This window comes from Morone saxatilis, unplaced genomic scaffold (genome assembly GCF_004916995.1).
Source record: "Morone saxatilis isolate NCDOM2014 unplaced genomic scaffold, NCSU_SB_2.0 Contig18, whole genome shotgun sequence".
NCBI classification, from domain to species: Eukaryota; Metazoa; Chordata; class Actinopteri; family Moronidae; genus Morone; species Morone saxatilis.
Genome location: NW_023339740.1, coordinates 27,339,879 through 27,362,384, shown reverse-complemented (window position 1 = coordinate 27,362,384; position 22,506 = coordinate 27,339,879). Strand labels below are relative to the sequence as shown.

The 22,506-nt window shown below is 39.2% G+C and overlaps 1 protein-coding gene across 1 annotated transcript in view; it reads left to right on the top strand.

The window, feature by feature from the left end:
- Positions 1–22,506, top strand: part of chd6 (chromodomain helicase DNA binding protein 6) — a gene marked incomplete in the record, with an annotated part of 91,110 nt that overhangs the window by 37,179 nt on the left and 31,425 nt on the right. Inside the window, 14 exon segments of the mRNA XM_035661471.1 lie at positions 1,678–1,801; positions 8,006–8,159; positions 9,069–9,218; positions 9,643–9,708; positions 9,895–9,950; positions 12,400–12,517; positions 13,519–13,605; positions 13,753–13,890; positions 15,717–15,838; positions 16,661–16,904; positions 20,548–20,724; positions 21,161–21,304; positions 21,634–21,732; positions 22,358–22,505. Coding sequence (XP_035517364.1) covers positions 1,678–1,801; positions 8,006–8,159; positions 9,069–9,218; positions 9,643–9,708; positions 9,895–9,950; positions 12,400–12,517; positions 13,519–13,605; positions 13,753–13,890; positions 15,717–15,838; positions 16,661–16,904; positions 20,548–20,724; positions 21,161–21,304; positions 21,634–21,732; positions 22,358–22,505 — 1,827 coding nt within the window.

Below are 22,506 nucleotides of genomic sequence, written 5' to 3'. Positions count from 1 at the left end.
TCAAACAATACATGTACAGACAGACACTCTCAGTTGTAACATCTGGTGTTCAGGTGTTGGAGCTGACTCAATATGTTGATATATGTATGTATTTTTAATTAAAATGTAATTTATCTTTTGTAAAATTAGTTGAGTTACACAATCTTTTCATGTACCCCCTGGTAACCGGGGTACACATATTCCTGGTTGGGAATCACTGAATTAATCCAATTAAAAATTAAGAGACAAACCAATCAGTGCTGACAATAATCATCCGTAACAGAGCTGCTATTAAAGGTATAGATCTGTCATGATATCCTGTGTATTAAAGGGGTTTTCACACTATTTATCCATTCTATATAGTTATGCTCAAGCAGTTGAAATGTCTTGTTTCAGGAATAATATCAACGAATAAAAGTAGTGTCACTATTAAATTCCTTTTAGATACAGCCGGATTACCTCAGTCATGTGACAGTAACAATGTTTGTTTTATCCCTAAATGCCCCTAAACCAGGTTCAACCTCTGCTGCGTTTCAATCTTTAGTACATTTAATTCAGATTGACCTTTGGTAGTACATCAGATGTGTGTTTGTGTCTTCCTGTGCGTGAGTCAACTAGGGATGTCACAATACTAGAAATGTAGTAGTAGTCGAGCTGTCGCTGCAGCTTGTTGTTCCGTGCTGGGAGGCGTTTAACAGCAGACTATCTTATTGGTAGGTGAACATGCTGTGCCATCAGGTCAGGAGGAATCGCATCCCTACCTACCTACAGTACTGTAGAAAAACGTCATGTTTTCAGAATATTTGCATCGACTAGCTACCGAAGTATCGGTTCTCGTGACATCCCTAAACTCAGCAACCAAAGTAAAATGTCCAGCATGTCATCTCACATCAAGCATTGGAGCTGGAATATTTCAGCACTAATTGGAAGGTACAGATGATGACGGTTCTGTTCTTAAATGTTCTTAAATCATGATCAGACATGTCGGGATAAATTAAGCTTATTAGAATGTGATTGCTGGATTTAATTAAGGCTGAGTATGCCTGCGTGTGTGTGTGCACACAGGTATGGGGGGTGCATTAGCATAAAAGCTGAAAAACCGAAATAGCATTGATGCATGTTTTGAAGACGCCATTCATCATGAACCTAAATGATGCTGAATGTCTGTTAAACCTGTAGAATAATGAATATATGAAATAAACATATATTATTACATCAGTTAAAAAACAATCAGTGAAATGTTGACTGTGTAAAGGTTTTCTTCCCTATGACAAGAGCAAATGATCAGTAATTAGTTTATTCATGTGATCAATAATCACATGAATAAATTGTAGAAAACAATAACGTAACGTAATAAAATATAATGACATGTTTCATTGGACTTTCTATAGAACTTTTAATTTCACAATAAAAGTTTGTTTTTTTTCAAAAATCTGCTTTTCACAACAACAGTTGCTCCTGGAATCAGCCAGTTAGGACCTGTTATATCGGGTGCTAATGTCAGTTCTTTAACAGCTTTCTAGCAGCTGTAAATGAACACAGTACATAGACACAGAACCTAACATCCTTGATTTCATTTATTCAGCTTAATGTTGCACATGCTACCTGCCTACCTGCCTAGTTATGTTTATGTTTTGTCACCAAATCGTAAAGATTATCTTCATCATGTCCTCTTTTCACTCCCCTGTCCTCCAACAGCACCTCCTCCTACCCCTGGCCTCCACTCTAAGGTCGCAGGGCAGGTCCATGGCAAGAACCATGGTCGGGCCAACAGCAAGACCCCAGTCCCCTCAGCGCCAAAACAGAGGGGCCGCAAACCCAGGTAAGACATTCTGACTGGCTGGGAATTCATGGGAAGAGCGAGAGATTTATAAGAGAGCGAGAGGAAGGCAGAGTGGGAAAGGATTTAGAAGAAAGAAAGTGAAAGAGGCTGTGCTAGAAAAACTCCAAGAAGCAGACACTGACGAAGTAAAGCAAGCAAGAAAGAGCAGGGCAGCAGTAAACCTGTCATCTGCAACAAATTATGCAGTTCTTCTCTGGGCAGCTGGGTAACAAGTATTTCACTTAAAGGCTATATTTTGGCTTTTTTGTGCTTTATTGAAGAGACAGAAAAGATGTGATCAGTCTTATTCAGACCCAGGACGACATGGATACACAGTGTGGTACTTTAGCAAAGTGAGCCGTGAGAATGAAGCTTGGAGCTCGTGATTTTGGAAATGTGCAAGAATGAATTGGCTCCTCAATTTTTTTGAAATTGGATCTGAGATGTTGCATGTGATGGATGAACAAACAAATAGATGATGGCTACTCTGAGGGCCTGGAAATTGGCAGGAACAAAACAGAAAAAAACGTTTCGCCTGCATCCTTTTTCTGTTATTAAAGCACCTCAAACACAAGTGGTCCTGTATGACTCCATTACTGCCCTCCCTCACGCAGAGACAAGCTAAGACACACAGTGTAGATATCTGATGAAGATGTATAGGGATTTTTGACACTTTTCTAATCAGAGTGGACAGCCCTGTCTCTCTGTGTTCGGAGGGTGCACACACATTATTATTCTAACCTTAACCACAGCAGTTTATGTAACCCATTACTAGAGCTGCAGTGATGAGTGGATTAGTTGATTGGCAGAAAAGAAATTAGCAACTATTTTTACAACGGATTCATAATTTTAAGACAAAATTGCCAACTAATTACAGCTTCTCAGATTTGAATGCTTGATGCTGTATGTGATAGTTTACTGAATATCTTTGTGTTTTGGTCATTTGGTTGAATAAAACAAGCAATATGAATACTGCGAGAAAGTTTTCCAATATGTTCTGATATAAATAAAATAGTTAAAATAACAATCTGCTGATAAAATCCAGATTTTTAACTGCGTACCAAAACCCAGCTATCTCGAGGCTTATACCAAAATGCAATATTTAAAATAAAATCTGATGCCTAAACTCAACCATCTGTTTTGGCAAAGCGCTCACAGCACGTCTGCCCAAGTGGAATCCATAATTTCAACACAAACGGACACAATGACATACTGCTGGAGAAACACAGAAAAGCTATCTTTTGGTGGCAAGATTTTCTTTTTTCCCCAAATAGTCACTCTCATGCCCCTGTCTGTCTTCCTCTGTACCTTTCTTCATTTGTTTCTCCCCTTCCACACTTTGTCTTCCACAAATTCTTCCCTTTTCCGTCTTTTTTTAGTTTGTTCCTTTCTTTGTTTTTTTCTCAACCCACTTCAGAACAGCTGAACGCTCTTTATGAGGTTGTGAAGTCGAAGCAAAGATAGAGAGGCTCTGAAACATTACTGCAATAATGCTGACTTCTTTCTTGTCTCTGTGTTATTGGTTTACTTGTTGCACTTTACCTCCACTCTTGAGATTCTGAGTTATTTTTTTTTAAACCTTTAACAGATCAATAATAGTTAATTTTTGAAATACCTGTTTCACAGCTTTTTTTTTTTAACGCATAATAAGTATTTCTATAAAAGGAATACCATTTAACGTTCACTGACCACAGTGGCTGACTTTCTCTGACTTTAATCTGTTTAAGTCAGTAAATTGTTATAAATTAGATCCTGTGTGTGTCTCTGTGTTGTTTCTGTGCTCCACAGTAAAATTGTAAATCCAAACACCACCACCATTAAGAGAGAACAGAAAATATACAGTATGTAAACTAAGAGTAATAATTATAATTAATGTTATATTCTAGAGTATACGCCTATCATAAAGTAACTCTGGCACAAACAGATTGAATTACATTTGTGCAAAAGTGAACGTCATAAATTGTAAAGAAAGAGCTGTTATAGATGCTTTATGGCAGGATACCCGTTGTGTTGTGGCTGTTCACAAAGAGACTGAAGAGACGAGGGATTGGAAATATATTTCTGGTTGACTTCGTCAAGAAAGAGAACAAAGCTGGGATGTGGTTATAATACTGTAATGTGGAAGAGAGAAAGGCGACGGATATGAAAGAATGAAAGAAAGTCAATATTCTCCGAAGGAAGTAAAGTTTAGGTAGTAGAGAGTTTTATGACTGAAATTGTGGGAAGAGGACAAAGGGAAAGGCGTTAGAAATAAAGTATAAATAAATGGAGGAGAGAGAAGATATGAGTCACTGATGTGAAATTAAGAAAGGCAACAAAGAAATGATGAGAGACAGAGAAAGGAAAAAAGTTTCTGATAAGTGTGAGAGGGTGAGAGGGTGAGAAGAAGCGCTGAGGAAGGTAATGGAGAGTTGAGAGATCACAATCACTGCTGTGAAAGAGGGAGAAGAGAGAGAGAGAGAAATGGGTTTATTGATGATAAGGGAATATGAAAACAGAAGTAATGACATGAAAGAAAAGATGAGACCGAAGGAGAGGAGGAACATAGATAAAAGTGGAGAGAAAAGAGCTGTGGATATCTGGAAGAAGGAGGACTGGTGAACTTGGCTGACTCCGGGTCATTTCCAGGTCAGCTGTGGTATCGGGTCTTGCTTTGTTCAGATAACACTTTTCACAAGAAGATTACAAAGTCCTCATGTGGTGCAGCTTTAATCCCATCTGAATCTGTTGCTTTGTCCTTTTTTTCACTGTTGGCGAAGTTTCAGTGCGAAAGAGAGAGGATATCGTAAAGTGGGGCAGGAGAATCCTCAGACCACAGCTGCCAGTGCAGTCCTGAATCCACCAGTCGCTCTCACGTGCACTTCACACATCAGCTTCATTTTTAAAAAGAAGACTGACTCCTGAGGGATCGATGGTCACACTCTAAGTTCAGTTGTAGAGGGAACTAATCAATCAGCTAGGGTTAATTACTGATTTCCTGGTGTTAATTTCCCAAACCTGCCATATACAGTCTGATGAATAGGAACTTAAAGATATAGCCACTTTGTGCTGTACTGCAGAGTCTGGCAGGTCTCTTTGAATGTGTAATTGATGCTCTCATATTAATCAGATTTGTCCGTGGATTAACAGAGCATAATGTTAAATAAATGTAACATTTGAACGTGTGTTTAAGGAATATTAAAGATAACTCAACATTGTTTTAACAGGTGAAATTCAAAGTATATCCATGTATCTCTGTCCAGATCAAAACATTAAACCAGATTGGATTCTTCATGGCCAAAATTACCAAAGTAATTCAGAAACACTAGTGACTCATTTGTGAGCACAAATTATTATTTTTTCCATTCAGAACCTGATAATACAGTAGTTACTTTAAGTACTTTGTCATTTCTCTCTCCCTTTTTCTTTTCTTTGTTGTTTCTTTCTGGGTGAGATGACTTTATAAGCCCATTTAGGTTATTTTTTTTTTTTACCATATACTTGTGTGTTGTTACTTTTTGTAAAATAAACTGCGAGAGAATTTCAAACTAATTGTGTTCCCCTACTTTGCAAGTTAAAATGAATGGCTTCATGCAATCTGACTGTGATAAGGCTTCTTTTCAGGCAAATGGTAGAGACTAAGTGCCTCTTACTTTTGTTAACTAATTTCACATAACCTCACTGACTATTGACCATATGACCATTTTGAAACCTTGTTATCTCTAATGCAATTTTCTGTTTTAATGGTTCAAATGGAGAATTTTCGAATCTGGCTGTAGTCTATAGGGCATTTCAAAACTGAAAAAAGAGATAGCAACAGATGATGGATCCTGACTGCGATTAAATAGATTGTGATATTATTGCCCAGATTGCCCACCACCTCTACTTTATGGTAATCTGAGAGACATTAGACATTGTTATGCAGTCTGTAAGCAGGATACAGTAAATGCATGATGTCCACTTGGGACATGGCACTCCTGCTTTTTTTTTGTAAAACTAAAAGCTTTTTAATCATTAAAATAATTTCAATTAATAAAACATAAGTGCTTAATGTGTTTCAAGTTTTTACCATCAACTCATTTATTGAAAGTATTGGTCACTGTATATATTAATACAAATTCATTCTGGAAAAAAGGTTAATACATAAGGCCTCCTGCTAGTTCTGAGTCTGTTTTCTGATTGCAAATTAGAAACTGAAATATCTTATTTTATATGATAAAGTTCGTTATATGTGTAAGAGATAAGATAAGATACAATAAAAAATATATAGATATATATTTCTGCCTTAAATGGATAGAGGTAGCAGAAGAGTGACAGGAAAGGGGGGGTTACATCCTTCTTACTCATACTTAAACACATTATATATGCACATTTTCACATGTGTTTTATTTGTATTATATAAAGGGTGTGTGTATGTGTCAAATAAAATGTGCATATATAATATGTATAAGTATGAATAAGTGGGATGTAAAACCTGAGATAAATACTTGCTATACGTCACAAAAGTCGATGTGATGTTGTAAGTGGTGGCTGATGGGACAGACAGTAATACTGTGGCTTAGCAGTGATGTGAGTGGAACTGCAGTTGCAGACACAGTGTCTCTCTCGGTGAGATTTATAAGGGACAGCAGTCTCGTGAATGCGGTCAAACATGGGTCAAATGCATGTTCAGGAAACTGAGTCATACACTATGTTGGTCTCCTGTTTTAAAAAAAAGGAATGAATTGACAACAAAACACTCGAACAGAAGCCTGTGTAAATTAAGTGCTGGTTTCAGTTTAGCAGACAGCTCAGGCTCTTGTGTGATTGAAATACAGTAACAGGACAAGGTCTAAACCTATAAGGCTGGACTGTGTATGGTCAGCAGTAGTGTCTATAATGTGAATTCCTGGATATTAAATGTGCATGGGCAGTTCTCTGTAGTGGTGCCAGTAGTATTTGTTCTTAACGTGTACTGAAGTCTTAAGATGCTTGATTTGAAAGAGAACTTATAACTTATAACTATTCTAATTATTTATTCCCTCTCCCTGCTCTTTCATTTGTTTCTTTCTCCGTGATGTCTTGTTTTTCTATGACTCACACTGAGTGTTTTGGTCAGGAAGATTGTTATTTGGGTGCTTTAACTGGGCGCTCTCCCTCGTGCCTCTCGGTGCAGGGATAGAGCTGTTTTCTCCCCCACTCTGCTGCATGCTGGACTCTTCTTGGACTGTGCCGTAAATATTGGGTGTCTGGGTGCAATCTGTGCACATATGATCCACTATGATCACTATGATGTGCCATTGTGCTGTGACACATTGGAGAGGTGTGGACTGGTTATTGATTTCTGGTGAAGTGGTGGGGCCGCATCCTGCTTAAGATCCCATTAGCGATTGCCTTAGAGGCCCCATCCAGCCAAAAGTTGTTGTTTCTTTGTTTGTACTAATTTATGCTATCTCCTGGCACATGTTTGGTTAAAAAATATAACATTATACATACAATTAAAATTCCTTCTGCTTTCTTTCCTAAAATATATCACACTAGTCTTGCCCTCAGGCCCTTTACATCTTATTGGTTATTTATCAAATTGACAGAAGTGAACAGTTGTGGTTTAAGTGGTTTCACTCCCTCCTTCTCCACCTCTTAATCAGTTCTCTATAATTGAATTGAGATATCTATCTTCAAATCCCTGTTGTTTTCTTCATGCTCACTGTGTCACACCCACTTTCCAGCAATCAGATCCCTGAATGATTTGATCAAACGTCTCCTAAAATGCTCAGTCGTTCCACTCAGAAATATGTCACATAACATAAGCTAAAGATGCTCTAACTAACTGCCGTATCACTGTCTTAAAGAAAATCATTTTTCAGTTGATTTTTGCAGCAGATATGCAAATAAGTCATTACATAACAACCTCCATGGACCTGTCAGCTCCTCTGCTCTGATTTTCTTAACCAGTCAGGGGATTTAAACCGGCAGCCTTCTGGTCCAAAGCGTGCTCCAATCTCGTGGCCAGCATTTCACCAGCTGGTTGCTCTCAGTGATTGTCTTGATGATCAGGAAATAACGGTACCTAGAAAAGATTAGAACAAAGTGTGGATACAGTCTTTGTACCAGATATAACTGTCTGAAACAGCCCTCTACAAATCCTCAGGGAGCGGTAGAGTTTCCAGCCTCTGGCTGAGTGAGATGACGCTGCTGCAGGCTACTAGAGCCGCTAATTACTCATCAGAATTCCTCTCCTCACAGAGATCCTGGCGCAGCGCCGGTGGAGAAGAAGAAGAAGGGAAAGAGGAGAAACCAGGAGCTGGCTGTCCAGGAGGGGGCGGAGAGTGACGACACTACCTCAATGTCAGCCCTCAATATGGGTGGAGAGGACAGCCAAGACCCTCTGGATAACGCGGTGAGTGAAAGACTGGATAGACCCTGCAGGCTGTGGGCTACATGGATTGAGTGTGAATTTATAGGAGACTTACACGATTACTGTTGGGAACAAATTAGACCATTGCCAAAAGAATATAATGTTGAGAGCACTTCAAACATGTTGTAACAAGTAGAAACATCCTCTTTGTGACAGGAAGCAGATGGGGTTTTGGGAATTGCAGTGTTTTAAATTGAGGAGACATTCTTGTAGGCATAAAACAGAAGGCAAGTTGTTCACGTCTCAGAGATACCGAGGTATCATAATTAATTTGACCTTTAATAATCTGACGTTACAGCGTCCTTAGCAGTGGGGAAAACACTGATACAGGGTGACTCAAGTGCAGGGAAACGTCAACATTATGATGTCAAACAGGTTTTTTTTTTCTCCATCACATCTGTTTTAATAAATAACGTCAGACATTATTACTCAACATTTAATGCCCTCGTGTTTTGTTGTTAAAGAGCTCATCTGCATGTTCAGTTACAAAGATTCTGTTAAATAACTAAGTAGCAGCAATTTCCCATGACATTTCTATTTGGATTTCCTCCATCTTTGCATCATTTCATTTCTTTCCTCTTTAATTCCTTCCTTTCCTCCTCAATTCCTTCCTCCGCTGTCCTTCCATCCCTTCCTTCCTCACTCAACACTTTTCACCCTAAAATCTCTTCTTTTCCTCCTTCCATCTCACTTCCCCTTCCCTCTATTCTTCCTCTCACACTTTCCCCTCAATTCACCCCAATACCTCATTGTATTTCTTCCACTTCTGGGTCGTCTTCTTTCCTCTCCTCCGTTCCTTCTCCATCCTTATTCTTCCTCAACTCTTCCTCCCTTATCTGCGTCTCTCTTTCTTCTGTCTGTTCATTCATCTGTCTCCTTCCTGTTTTTTAGAAGCGGCGTTCAGGACGTCAGGTCAAGAGGAGGAAGTATAACGAGGATTTGGACTTTAAGGTGGTAGACGACGATGGAGAGACTATCGCAGTTCTCGGAGCCGGCCGCATCTCAGCGCTCAACGCCACCGCGCTGGCCTGGCAGGCTGAGGTGAATTAAGATCAAATACTACCTCTGTTTCTGTTCTTCTCTCCTCCTTTTTTCCTCTCTTTACTTCAGTTTCACTTCCTGTCACATGCTACTTTTCAGTTTTAATATGCAGGTAAAATAAGACTCACTGTCACTAGTCTAACTTCATGAAGGTCATAATGTTTTGTCACTTCAGAGGCTGCAGTTTCGAATTATATTGTGTCATTCGTATAAACATGTAGGACAAACTATTACCTCTCAGGATGAGACATTATCTAATAATTATTGCCAATATTTTGTGTAATACACATTTAGAATTTGTGAGGTGCCTCTGCGAATGCTTTCAGGCTGAAGCCTTTATTACACTGCTGCTGTATGAACGCTCTCTGTGAACTGACCTTCATCCTTGTAGACAGCTAATCTTTTCTGTCTTTCTCTCCCTCAGGAACCACCTGAGGACGAGGCCAACATCATTGAGAAAATTCTGTCTGTCAGAATAGCAAAGAAAGAGGTGAAGAAGAAAGAATACACACATATGCACGCACACACGATTTCATGAATGAATCAACTATTTTGTGTGGATTATAAATGCATTCTTTTGGTTTTCTCCCCCTCAGTCTAACCTACTTTCCTGCTGCTCGCCATATATTTGATTCTCCTTCACTTAATTTTTCTCTCTCCTTCTCTCCCTCCCTAGACTTCAGAGGACCAAGCGGAGGAGACAGAGGAGTTTTATGTCAAGTACAGAAATTTGTGAGTTTCTCTTAATCATCTACATATACTGGCATTATTATACATTTAGCTGGTGCTTGATTGATGTCCGTTAATTGGTTTTCATTCCATTTTATGTTGCCGTTCGCTATCCACTTTCTCAGATCAGGTGAACCATGCCAGGGGTGTTTTTATCGTCTCTAATTACATACTGTGCATGAGTCGGTCAGAATATTAGAACTATCTCTAAGTGCAATCCAGTACAACACCACAATTAACTGCAGAATCCAAAACGACCAGAATTGAATCGTACCAGAACTCTGGGAAATCTGTAGTGTTTCAGCATGCTGTTTGTTGGACAGTTGTGGCCTTAAGATTAGAAGGGAGCTTTTGATCGAAAGGTCATCGGTTGGCAGGATTGTGAACAAGCAGCCCCTCTCTCATAGCCACCGCCGAGAGGTCCTTTAGCAAAGCCCCTGCTCACCCAGTGGAGCTGCTTAGTGGCCGACCGATCGGACTGTGGCTGTTCTGGGCAGCTTCCAGGTGCGAATATGTGGGAGTAGGGCGTGAACAACTAGGGCTGTTGTATTGGATTATACTGCACAGTGAAGGTGTAACTCAGTGTACATATACAGTTCATATCTGTGTCAGGATGGTACTGTGGACACCAGCCTATGCACACGTTTTTTAGCCGATAGCGTGGCTGGTGTTAGTCCACCACTTTGGTCTGGACTGAAATATCTCAACAACTATTGGATGGATTTCTATTAAACTTTGCACAGACATTTATGTTATCCAGAGGAAGAAATGACTTTGGTGATCCCCTGACTTTTACTAAAGCGCCATCAGCGGGTTGACATTTGTGATTCAAAGGGATATATCTTGGCAACTGTTTGATGGATTATTCTGCAATTTAGTAACAGACCCACTAGCATGGAAAATGAAGCACCTGAAGTAAAACCCATGTGATCACTGGGGCTGTGCTCCATGTGACCATGCTGGTGTGTTGCTTGTTAGGTAGAGGAAAGGGAGGGAACACCTTGGCACGGGGTGGCAAGTTAGGGTAAGCTTTGCTTAAATAATCAAAAAACAGTCCTAAAAATCATCCCTGATGAATCTACAGCAAGTCCTGAGTTCCATTATGCACACGTTCAGCCTCAGAGGTGTTTAAATTGACCCTCTTCATTGCTGAAAACATTGAAGGAGTGTCTTCACTTTGTTAGAGCGGCTTAGTTAATAGTTCTTATGACAATGATTTCTCCCAGAGAAGTTGACTTTGCACACACGGGCTGTGTTTTAGCTTTGGTCTACTCTCCAGAGTCAGTAAAGTGCTTCTCAGCAGTAGCTGTTGAGGGAGAGCAGAGTTTTTGTCATCCTCTCACCAAGGTTCAGCTCTTCTAGCCAGTCTGAGGATCTCTGGAGACCCTCCTGTTTGTTCCTGCACTTTGTATCTTTAAGAAAGGTCCTACACCGATACTGCCATTATTATGATCGTAATTTATTCTCAGGGGTGATGAATAAAACATAGAGACTTTGCTCGAGTTGAATCAAACTAAATAGAACGTTTTACTTTTTCATGACTTTATTTAGAATAATGTATTCACAAATTATAAAGTTACAGAAAAAAAGCCCCAAGTTTAATATTTGTAGTGTAAAAATCCCCATTATACATATTGCATTATCAAATGCATCAGTAGTTGCATTGGCTGTTTAGTAACTGCATAGTGGAAGTACTATACACTGAACACTGCAGTGACATTTATTTTTGTCCATTTATAGATTGTGGTTTATGGATTCAATCATGCATGTCAAACTGTAACCATAGTAACAACATTTGTTCAGCTTTCTTCCCCATCGACTAATGATTAGGGAATTCTTTCAGTGCGTATACCACAGAGGGGGGCATCCTCACTGTTCCCCCGTTCTGTAAGATTCAGTGATGTATGGTGCATACAGATAAAACTCATTGAATGAAGAGTCTGAAAGATACAGTGGAGGGTGACACGAAACAGTATACATCACCATCATCCACCAAATGTCACTTTGGACTAATTCTAAATTAGCACCTATGATAAATAAGTAATGCTATTTTATCCATGTTAACAACAAGCTTTATTGGAGCTTATTAGTCCTGGTTTGTTGGCCAAGGTGAGAACATTGCAAGTTGAACTCTGACAGTACTATAATCTGTGCCAAGACTTACCCTGAAAGCATAGATTCTGGACCTGGTTCAAATAGATTATGGTGCTATACTGGGTTTGATGCAGAAATGATGGTGAGGACTGATTTGTTCTACTCGTCTAACTACATGTACAAGCCATTATGTTCAGTTAATGGTGGAAAAAGAGAGGTCACAGTGACTGGTCTTGATATTTTTGATGGGTAATAATTATTTCTTTTGTTGATTTTACAAACATACGATCAGGCAAACAAAATCCATGTGTTTCACCAAAGAAAGCTGTGTTGATTCGTGTGCTGTGTTGTATTTTAGTTCCTACCTGCACTGCAAATGGGCCACTCTGGAAGAGCTGGAGAAAGATCCCAGAATCCACCAGAAGATTAAACGCTTCAGGACCAAACAGGCCCAGATGAAACACCTGTTCACCGAGGTATCAGTTATCATCGTCTGCTGTTTATTGTTCTTATCTACTGTTCAGGTCTGGACACAAGGCTAATCTTCTCCTTTTGCGTCATTCTGGACACATTTGTATTTGATAATATAGCGAAGATATTACTGAAGCCATTTTGTCCATCACAAAGCGATTAGGAGAATGTAAAGGTGATTTCTTCAGGTGCATAATGAATGGGTCAAACTGCTTGATAATTCACAACGCATTAATCCAGCGTTTAAAGTTCTATAAAGGTCGACAGGTTAACTCCAACATACTGTAACCAAGGCAACACCTTGACACAAAAGCATAATATAGTTTTTACTGCTTAATTTCAACTTCATAGAAGTGTGCCAGGTCAGACGTCATTGTTGGATTTTGTTACAGCTTTTCAGAAGACTTGTTAAGGGGTAAGGGATGGTAGCAAGGTACCACTATTCAGAGGGAGGATGGCGCTTTAAAATTGAGAAATGTCAAGTAAAGCCAATTTTATATGGGTTAAAATCACCAGATTGTCCCAGAGGACTTTACAGTTGGTACAACATGGAGTGAATGAAACAGAGGGGGCCTTTCTTTCAGGATGCACAGTTGCATTACAATAGGTGCCATAAATACAGGGTAGAAAAAAACAGCACTGGTAGATTTGCAATATGAAGAAACTACTGATAAAGATCAATAGAGTAGAAATTTGAACTGACAGTCATTACCATGCAACAGTTGATTACTTAGAATAAGACAATATGTTTAAATATGGAAATTATGCATTATCTAATTAAAAATGCGGTATTTTGAATATATATATAAATACAAAGTAAATACAAAGTGTCATAACCAATGACAAAGAATTAAATTATTAACCACTGACAAGACCCACTCTCTTCTTATTTCTAGGCTATTTTCTTTTTTATTCAAAGTGATCCCTGAACTGATTAATAGGTAATAAAGAATAATCTCTTGTTGTCTCTTTCTCTCTCCGTCTCTCTTTGTCTCTCTGTCTCTAGCCCGATGAGGACTTATTTAATCCAGACTATGTAGAGGTGGACAGAGTGCTGGAGGTGGCTGTTACCACAGATACTGAGACTGGAGAGGTACGTAACACAGAAACACAGACAGACCTTGACAGCAGCGTTTGTCTGGTTTGAAAGCAATTATTACTGAAGGTCCTCAGTGTGGTGGTACACTCTTAGTCCTGTGGCACACACACACACACAATGTTTTTCTGTATGTTGTTGTAGGAGGTGACCCATTACCTCGTTAAGTGGTGCAGTCTCTCATATGAGGAAGCAACGTGGGAGCTGCAGGAGGACTTGGACCCAGAGAAGATCAAAGAGTTTGAGGAGATCCAGAAGCTGCCGCCAGATCTCAGACACATGGTGAGCAGAAACAAATAAAGAGGATGAGAAAATGAGAAGAGAAAAACTGAAGTATTTTGAGGAGGAAAAATTTTTAATTCTACAAAAACTCAAGAACGTGAATACGATGCCAGTTTAAAGCAAATCTTGGTAAGCTTGGAAAACTTTGTGGCACATATTTACTCTTCAATAAGGTTGTGATTATTATAGACCCACACACTGTGAAGAGAAAAGATCTTCATCAATAAAGTGGCAAAGTGTTGTTAGCAGGGGAAGTATCACTTCAGATGAAACCAAACTTATGAAATGAAAGCAAAGAGATGTAAGACTTTGACATCAAATAAGCAGAGCATTGGTAGTGTAGCAGTCGACCTCAGATATAACCTAATAATTAGTCTAAACTGCAGTTTCGTTTTGACTTCATTACTCAGTCTGACGTCGTGTTCATGTTAGCTGATTTCCATTTGGAAGATGGGTTTGTTTTGCCCTGACTAGTCCACAGTGACTGACATAACGTCCCGTCTGTCATTTTCAGTCAACACAGAAGCTGCAGTACAAATTGCTTGGAGCAAGAAATATTCTGATTTTATAACTTACTTATCCGTGTAACAACTTGTATAAGTGTCTGTTTTATTCACAATTTTACTGACTCTGGTGCAGGGAGATGTCTTTATTCGGAATGCTACTTACTGAGCTCTGATTGGCTCGGTTGATTTCCCAGCCAGGGAAGCAGCTGTCAAAGAGTAGATCACCAGACCTGTGTGATGTGATGTGGCGGTGATTCAGATGTCTGGAACCACATTATGTTAGATAAATAGTGAGCAAACACATTTGCATTTTGAGTTTAGGTTGGTGGGCAGATAAAAGCAACAGGGAAACTGCACAACACCACAACATCATGGCGTTCTACTTCATCTCCAACCCTCCCCGCAGAACAGACAACCTTTCTACCCACATCTCTACAACAACACTCCCCCAAATTCACCATCTTGGCCTTGTTTTCTTTTTACTGTGCTAATGAGTGCAAACACAATCACCACTGTGAGGTTTTCTTTCCTCTCACGCTGGAGTTCTGCACCATCAGGTCTGGCTTCGTGTTTGTTTTTGGAGGTCAGGTTGAGGTTTTGAAAACCCTCACAATCAGATCCATGTAAAGCATCTTCTGCTCTGTGACCCGCAATCCCCTCCGCGTCTGCACTCCAGTGTTCAGTGTGGGCATCACTGTGACGCCCAGACAACAACGGAGAGGCCATTTAATGTAGGAAGAAGTTTGTGACAGAGGTGTATTTTAACTCATCAGTCTCCTGAACAGTAGGTTTACTTTGCTGGATGTTGATTACAAAATTGCAGCTATTTAAGTGGTCATTTTTCAGAGTCTGGCCACTCCTGAGAGATTAGACCTGAGCATATTATTCTTGCTTTTTAGCCATTATTCATTTCAAAACTATTATTATCACTTATTACACCCAGGCAGCTACTTATTTTATTATTTGTTCATTCAATCTCCAACATCAGAGAATGAGTCCTCCCTTACCTTCAAAAATTGGAACTCATTTATCTCCTTTCTGATTTATCAGGGGAACAAAAGAGTTTTAATATGTGATATTTCTTCTTCCCAGCTATGTAGTGAGGATGACTACATTCAGAAAAAGAAACCTTTTCACAGTTGTTGTTGTTGTTAGTAATCATAGTTGTTTTTTTTAATAATACAACTTAAAACTGATGGATGGTAGCAGAAATGTCACTTACGTATTCTTTGGTTCAACTGAAATTGAAATGGTGAGACGTTAAACACTTCTTACCACTAAAGGAATAACGGAAAGTACAATGTATGTTTCACATTGCAGGAGCGTCCTCCTCCGGAAAAATGGCAGAAGTTGGAGCACTCCAAAGATTACCGGAATGGAAACCAGCTCAGAGAATACCAGTTGGAGGGAATGAACTGGTTACTGTTCAACTGGTACAACAGGTGAATACTGTATACAAACACACTGGAACCAGTCAAAGCAGTTTTTTTAATACATTCACTGACCCAAGTTATTCTGGTAAACTAAATCTAAATAAAAACAACACACTGTAAACTAAAACTGACTGAATAAATCATTGAATATAACATAAGAAAACACAAAACAAAACAAGCATCAGCATCATTAGAACTAGAATTAAACTACCAATGAAACTGAAAATAACTTTTTATAATTACCTTGACACAGTGTACTTGGTCACACTGGGACTAAATTAGTTTTCAAGTGTTAAATTTGTCTGAGGTTGATGGTAGACACAGAGAGATGATTCACACAGCACTTGGCATTTCTCAAGTATTCAGAATGGCATCAAAGACACACACACACACACCTGCATTAGCTGTGTGGACCTTCTGGGATTTCATTCTGTAAAGTGAAGTTCATTCCATAAATCCAACGAACCCAGACTAAAGTCAGCCCTCCTTCTGATCTCAAACAGTCACTAAAGATGTTTGAGGTACAGTAAATGCCTCTCACTGGGAACTCTCTCCTCGCTACAGCTACACGAGCTTTCTTAACTTTTTAACACTTGCTTGGGTCGGACATTGACCTTTTATTAAGACAGGTAACTGTACTACCTGTTATGTTTCATACGGCAAGCTGAACAAGAATACAACAAATAATATTGCATTAATTAGCTTAAGTGTTGTACTAATTATCATAAATGAGATGTATTTCCTGTATTTTAGGATTATGGCAATGGGTCTTCCTTCCCTCTCTCTTCCTCTCTCTCTCTCACACACACTGTCTTTCTTTTTTCTTCCTAGGAAAAATTGCATACTTGCTGATGAGATGGGTTTGGGGAAGACCATCCAGTCCATCACCTTCCTGTACGAGATCTTCAACATGGGGATCCGCGGCCCCTTCCTCATCATCGCCCCCCTGTCCACCATCACCAACTGGGAGAGGGAGTTTCGCACGTGGACGAACATAAACGTCATCGTGTATCACGGCTCGCAGATCAGCCGGCAGATGATCCTGCAGTACGAGATGTTTTACAGAGACCCACAGGTAATGTTTGAATGTATGATTTTTAACAGTGCGCGCACAGTGCTCATCGCCTCTCATCACACAGTGGATGAGTCAGCTGTGTGACGTTTTTATAAATAGACCCAAAGGGAGAAGGTGTGGGTGGATGTCTTTTATTTCTGAACCACATACCCTCACGAGGATATAAAAGGGGAGGGAATCCTCGAAAGTGGCGAGAGTTAGCTGTTGCTGACTTCTGTTAAGACCATATTCACCACATATCCGGTTACTAGTGCTGGCTGGTTTGACCAAACATTTGAATCACGGTATTTTTTAACATTCTGCCGGTTTCACAGTGTGTTATGTCATTCATGATGAATGACATATACTATATACTGAAGACTTTTATTGCTATAGGGTTTTCTCCGCCTGACAAAATGACAAAATATATGAAGGAATCAGAATGTAAAGAAAAAAATAAAAATGTTGTTATTATTGTGTGTAAGAGTTACTACCTTAATGTAGTAAACAGAACTTGAAAGTAAATAAGATACAACTTTACCATTGGTTTCTTTTCAAAACAAAATATTTTAAAATAGTCGCACTATAAACTGACATTAAATATTCAGTCAGTATCAATATTTACATAAAATAAGTATGTATAAAAATTTTCTATTGCACAAGTAAGAAACAAGTAGTCAGAAATGGTTGTGAGCCATGGTGTTTGGCCTGTTAAAGAGAGGTTATTGTGGGTTGTTATTTGTTGTGTTATAAAGTTATAATTGTTAGTAAGAAGGGTACGCAGCTAATAGCTCAATACATGCTACACAGCTTGCCCCGACTGTAGTGCTCGCTGCAAAAACAATATTGCTGCCTATTAAAGAGAAAAACCCATATTATGAATCATCTGTCTGTGAGGTTTCCTTTCTTCCAGACATTATTTCATGATAAAGTGTTTAGTTTATAGATTAGTCAATAAATGTATTGGTCTAAAATATATCTATATATATGGCCAATTTATAGGCCAAAAATATTTTTGTGCATCTGTACTGATAATCAATTTATTGTTGAAGTCATTCAGTTTACATTTTCAAATGTGAGGATTTGTTGCTTTTCTATCATTGTGAACTAAATCTCTTTGGGTTTTGGACTGTTTGGAGCTTGCTATATGAAGACATCTTGGACATTTTTAAAGTGTTTTGTAACATTTTATAGAAAAGTCAGTTAATTAGCTGATAGAAACTATAATTGACTGATGAACTGAATATAAAAATAATTGTTTGTTTCATCCTCAAGCTGATATAATTGGTATCTCTGGTGAACTCACATTAACACAAACCTGCCTGCTGTCTTTGTGCTGTAATGAGTAATTAGTGAAGAGTCGGGAAATCCCTTCCAACAAACCTCAGGGGAAGTACAAACTCTTTGCATTTAGTGTTGAGTTGTTGAGGTTGGTCTAGAGAGTGGTATCTGTGGTAGGATGTGTTTTCTTGGCTGAGAATGGTGTTCACCGCAAAGTTGAAATGTTTTATGGCTGCGTCGCGTATTGTTTTTTTCCTGCTGTCTTCTGATTACTGGTTAAGACAAACCGTTGGAGAGAGAGCAAGCAGTCTCTGCAGAGAGCAGGGAGGATGTTGTAGTTAACAACAAGGTCACAGAAATTGGCAGAAGACGTTACAGCTGCATGTAAGGAAAGGACAGGGAATTAAACTTGCTTTCACAGTTGCTGTTTTAATAAGCTCCTGCTTTCCAAGTCTCAGGTACTGACTCACAAAACCTGATATTTACTGCTGTTGGGGGTTTGAATAACTTAAAAACTTTGACTCCATCTTAACTCACTTTTTAATACCTTACAAAAACCTCTTGTTCAGCTGATCTTAGTGTTATTATGATGTATTTCTTTGTACTTAAGGGACTATCTTAAGGTTGGTGCTAGGTTTAGTATGAAGTTATTGTAGGTTATACAGTAGCTATGGTTATTGAACATGTTCAGTAATAAAAGAAGAAATTACCCAGTTGGCTATTACCTATGCTGGGAAATAGACGGATCTGAAAGCTCATGTTTTATTTGCTCTGGCAGATCTGTCTGGCCCCCCCTCCATTCAGAAAGATTTCCAGCCGACCTGGATCTGATCGAGCCGGGTTTCATACAGTGACTATGCAGAGGAGTGTGACCTTATTAGCTGTTGAAGCATTTTTGTAAACAACCAAGATGGCCGCCGCTGATATGGAATTGTTTCTGTTGAATCACGTCAGCTTTAAACGAGCTGGGTGGTATATTTTCATCTTAAAGCTGTGTTTGCCAGACTTCAGAGTTAATCCACCAACTATCACTATATCAGGTTCAGATCTTCTGATGGCAAGATCAATGGATATTTTATTATAATGACAGAATCTGCCTCTTTATCTCCTTTACTCTCACACTGGCCTTCCATCCCTCTACAGCAACACTTCACAACATCAAAGAGATCTTATTGTCATAGCTTTAAACAGCTCTTGAACAGTTCCTAGTAAACCGTTTAGAGGTCTTGTTTAAACTTGTGATATAAGGACATAGTTGAGTTGCTTCTACTACTGAGATAAGCATTAATACGAATGTGTTATGAATTCCTTTAAGGCTAAACATATAGTGAAGAACGTTACTGTTGGAGATCAGGTTATTTTCATGGAGAAGGTTAAGATTGTTCATCTCAATCAGTGTGTTTGCAGGTTATGTAGTTCATTGTGTATTTACTGTGTTTTCTTGGTAAGCGAGCACCGTCCACCCTGTGATCATTAACTCTGTTTGTGTGCTCTATCCTCACAACATCAAGATGATTCATCAGATGATGAGGACGATTTAAGAGCATCTTTGCTTTTTCTCTGCCTTCCTCTCCTCCTGTGTCCATCCTCCATCTGAGAGACTTTTCTGTGGCTGTGACAGACATTCGTCATTTCTCTCTTTCTCTATCTTATTGACCTCTTTTCCCTCACTCTCTCTGCTGGGTGGCTCTATCTCTGGCCATGACGTGATCGGCATCTTTGACCATTTCATTTCAGCTATGTAGTTATTTAGAATCACCCTCTGCTTGTCTTTTTTTCTTTGTGTGGTATAAATATTCAAAACCGGTATTTCTGCCTGTCCAGTCTCCGATGAATACAGAGTTATCATACTGTATGCAGTACTGTGTCCAGCTAATAGGTTTTGAGTTTGGCTTTCTGCAGATATCCAAGAGGAGTGAATATTCATTTTGGTCATGCCTTATAAACTCACTTGTTCAGCAGTTTCAACATTTTTGGAGGTATTTAGTGCTTTTATTGGAAGGTTAAAAGAGAGATTGTGAAGACAAGAGTGAGACTTGACCTGCAATCAGTCACTTAAACTTTATTTGTGTAGCATCTTTCATACAGGTTACTGCAGTTCAAGGTGCTTCACAGACGACTGAGAAGCCAATAAAAAGTGTCAACCTTAATAAAGTTAAATAAAAACTACATCAAATAAGTTAAATAGACAAAACAAAGATAAATATGATGACAATAAAATACAATTAATAGATTTAAAAGCTATAATAATAAAACTGAAGCAGTTGAAGCAAGACTAAAAACTAGATACAATAGATTAAAAAGATAAGAAATAAAATCAATCAGAAGGATAAAAAAATAAATGATCATTTAAACTTACCATTGTCTACCTCTTTCTCCACAGGGCAATACCATCCCTGGGGTGCTGAAGTTTCACGGGGTCATCACCACCTTCGAGATGATCATGGCCGACTGTCCGGAGCTGAAGAAGCTCCACTGGCGCTGCGTGGTGATCGACGAAGCCCACCGACTGAAAAACAGGAACTGCAAACTGCTAGAGGGACTCAAACTCATGAACCTGGTCAGTCTGTGTGTCTGTCTGTGTGTGTGTGTGTTGTGGTCTCGTGTGCGTGTCTGGTCCTGTGTGTGTCGTCTGTGTGTGTGTGTGTGTGTGTGTCTGTGTCTTGTGTGTGTGTGTGTGTGTGTGTGTAGTGATATACAGTACATGTAGGAATTTGCTTAATCACGTCCAGTATAATATAATTTTCAGCAGTGTTTTTTATCTTATGTCACTGTTGACCGTTTAGTGGGTGAAATGAAAATGTAAATTGGGCAACATTTGCTTAGACTTATTATTTGCTTAATCCCGTCTCTCTGTCGTTCCTGTAGGAAGGACTGTTTAGATAAACCCCACAGGGTCCTTTTTCAGTTCAGTTTGAATAAATATGATTACAAGCAGCAGGTTCTGTGCGATGTTTCATGTTTCTTAAAGATATTCCTCTCCATGTTTCTAACAGGAACACAAAGTTCTGCTGACAGGAACCCCTCTGCAGAACTCAGTGGAGGAGTTGTTCAGCCTGTTGAATTTCCTGGAGCCGCTTCAGTTTCCTTCAGAAAGCACCTTCCTGGAGGAATTTGGAGACCTGAAAACAGATGAACAGGTATGTAGATACAGTCCATTGTAGCCTTAAAGCCAGGCCAAAGTGTCAATGTGTGGGATGGCTTTTGCTGCTACAAGAAGTAGTGCTGTTTGTTTTAAATGCATCCTAACATGTTCTCTCACACTCAGCGTCCTTGCTATGTGTCCCTGTGTTGTGTTGCTTAGGGTCAGCTGTGTTTTGTTTTCTCTCATTTTTTTTTCTTTTCTCAAAACATATTTGATTTAGAAAAACACTCCCAGTATGGACATAAAGAGGAAGGACAAGAAAAAAAAAACACAACATTTGCATTTAAGTCACATTTACACCTCCTGCTGTGTTCTCCCCAATAGGTGAAGAAGCTTCAGGCCATTTTGAAGCCCATGATGTTGAGGAGACTGAAGGATGATGTAGAAAAAAACCTGGCACCTAAAGAAGAGACCATCATAGAGGTATGACTGTTTGTGTGTGTTTGATAGAAACAATTCCATTTAACAGCTGAGAATCAATTTTATCATATCTAACATGTTTTAATCACAACTATATTGTAAGTTAGGTAAAAGAAAAATTCCTGTTATGTGAGGTCAGTGCTTGGCGCTGTTGCGTCATAGCAAAAGGATCTGTGATTTGAATCCAGTGCAGTCGGCTGAGGCCCTTTTTTGTGGAATTTGCATGTTCTTTACATGTCTGTTCATTTCCTCAAGGTGCTCCAGTTTCCTCTTATAGTCCAAACAGATGCAGATTTGGTGAATTAGAAACTTTAAAATTGCCCTTAGGCGTGAATTTGAATGCGTTTGCCTGTGTGTGTGTGTGTGTGTGTGTGTGTGTCAGCTCTGTGATTGAATTTCCAGGTTCCAGAACAGTATAAGTGATGAATATACAACAGATGAATGGTTGGATGGTTTTACTATTGTCCAATATTCAAATTCAGAAACTAAAATCACAATGTGATTCATTGTATGGGTAATTGTGATAAATGAAAAGACACTAGGTGGAAAACACAGCAAAAGAAGAACCACATTACCAGCCTTTGTACTAAAACATCATTTGGACTTCGTCTGTGTGGTGTCCCTGCAGGTGGAGCTGACCAACATTCAGAAGAAATATTACCGAGCCATCTTGGAGAAGAACTTCTCCTTCCTGTCCAAAGGAGCGAACCAGCACAACATGCCCAACCTCATTAACACCATGATGGAGCTCCGCAAGTGCTGCAACCACCCCTACCT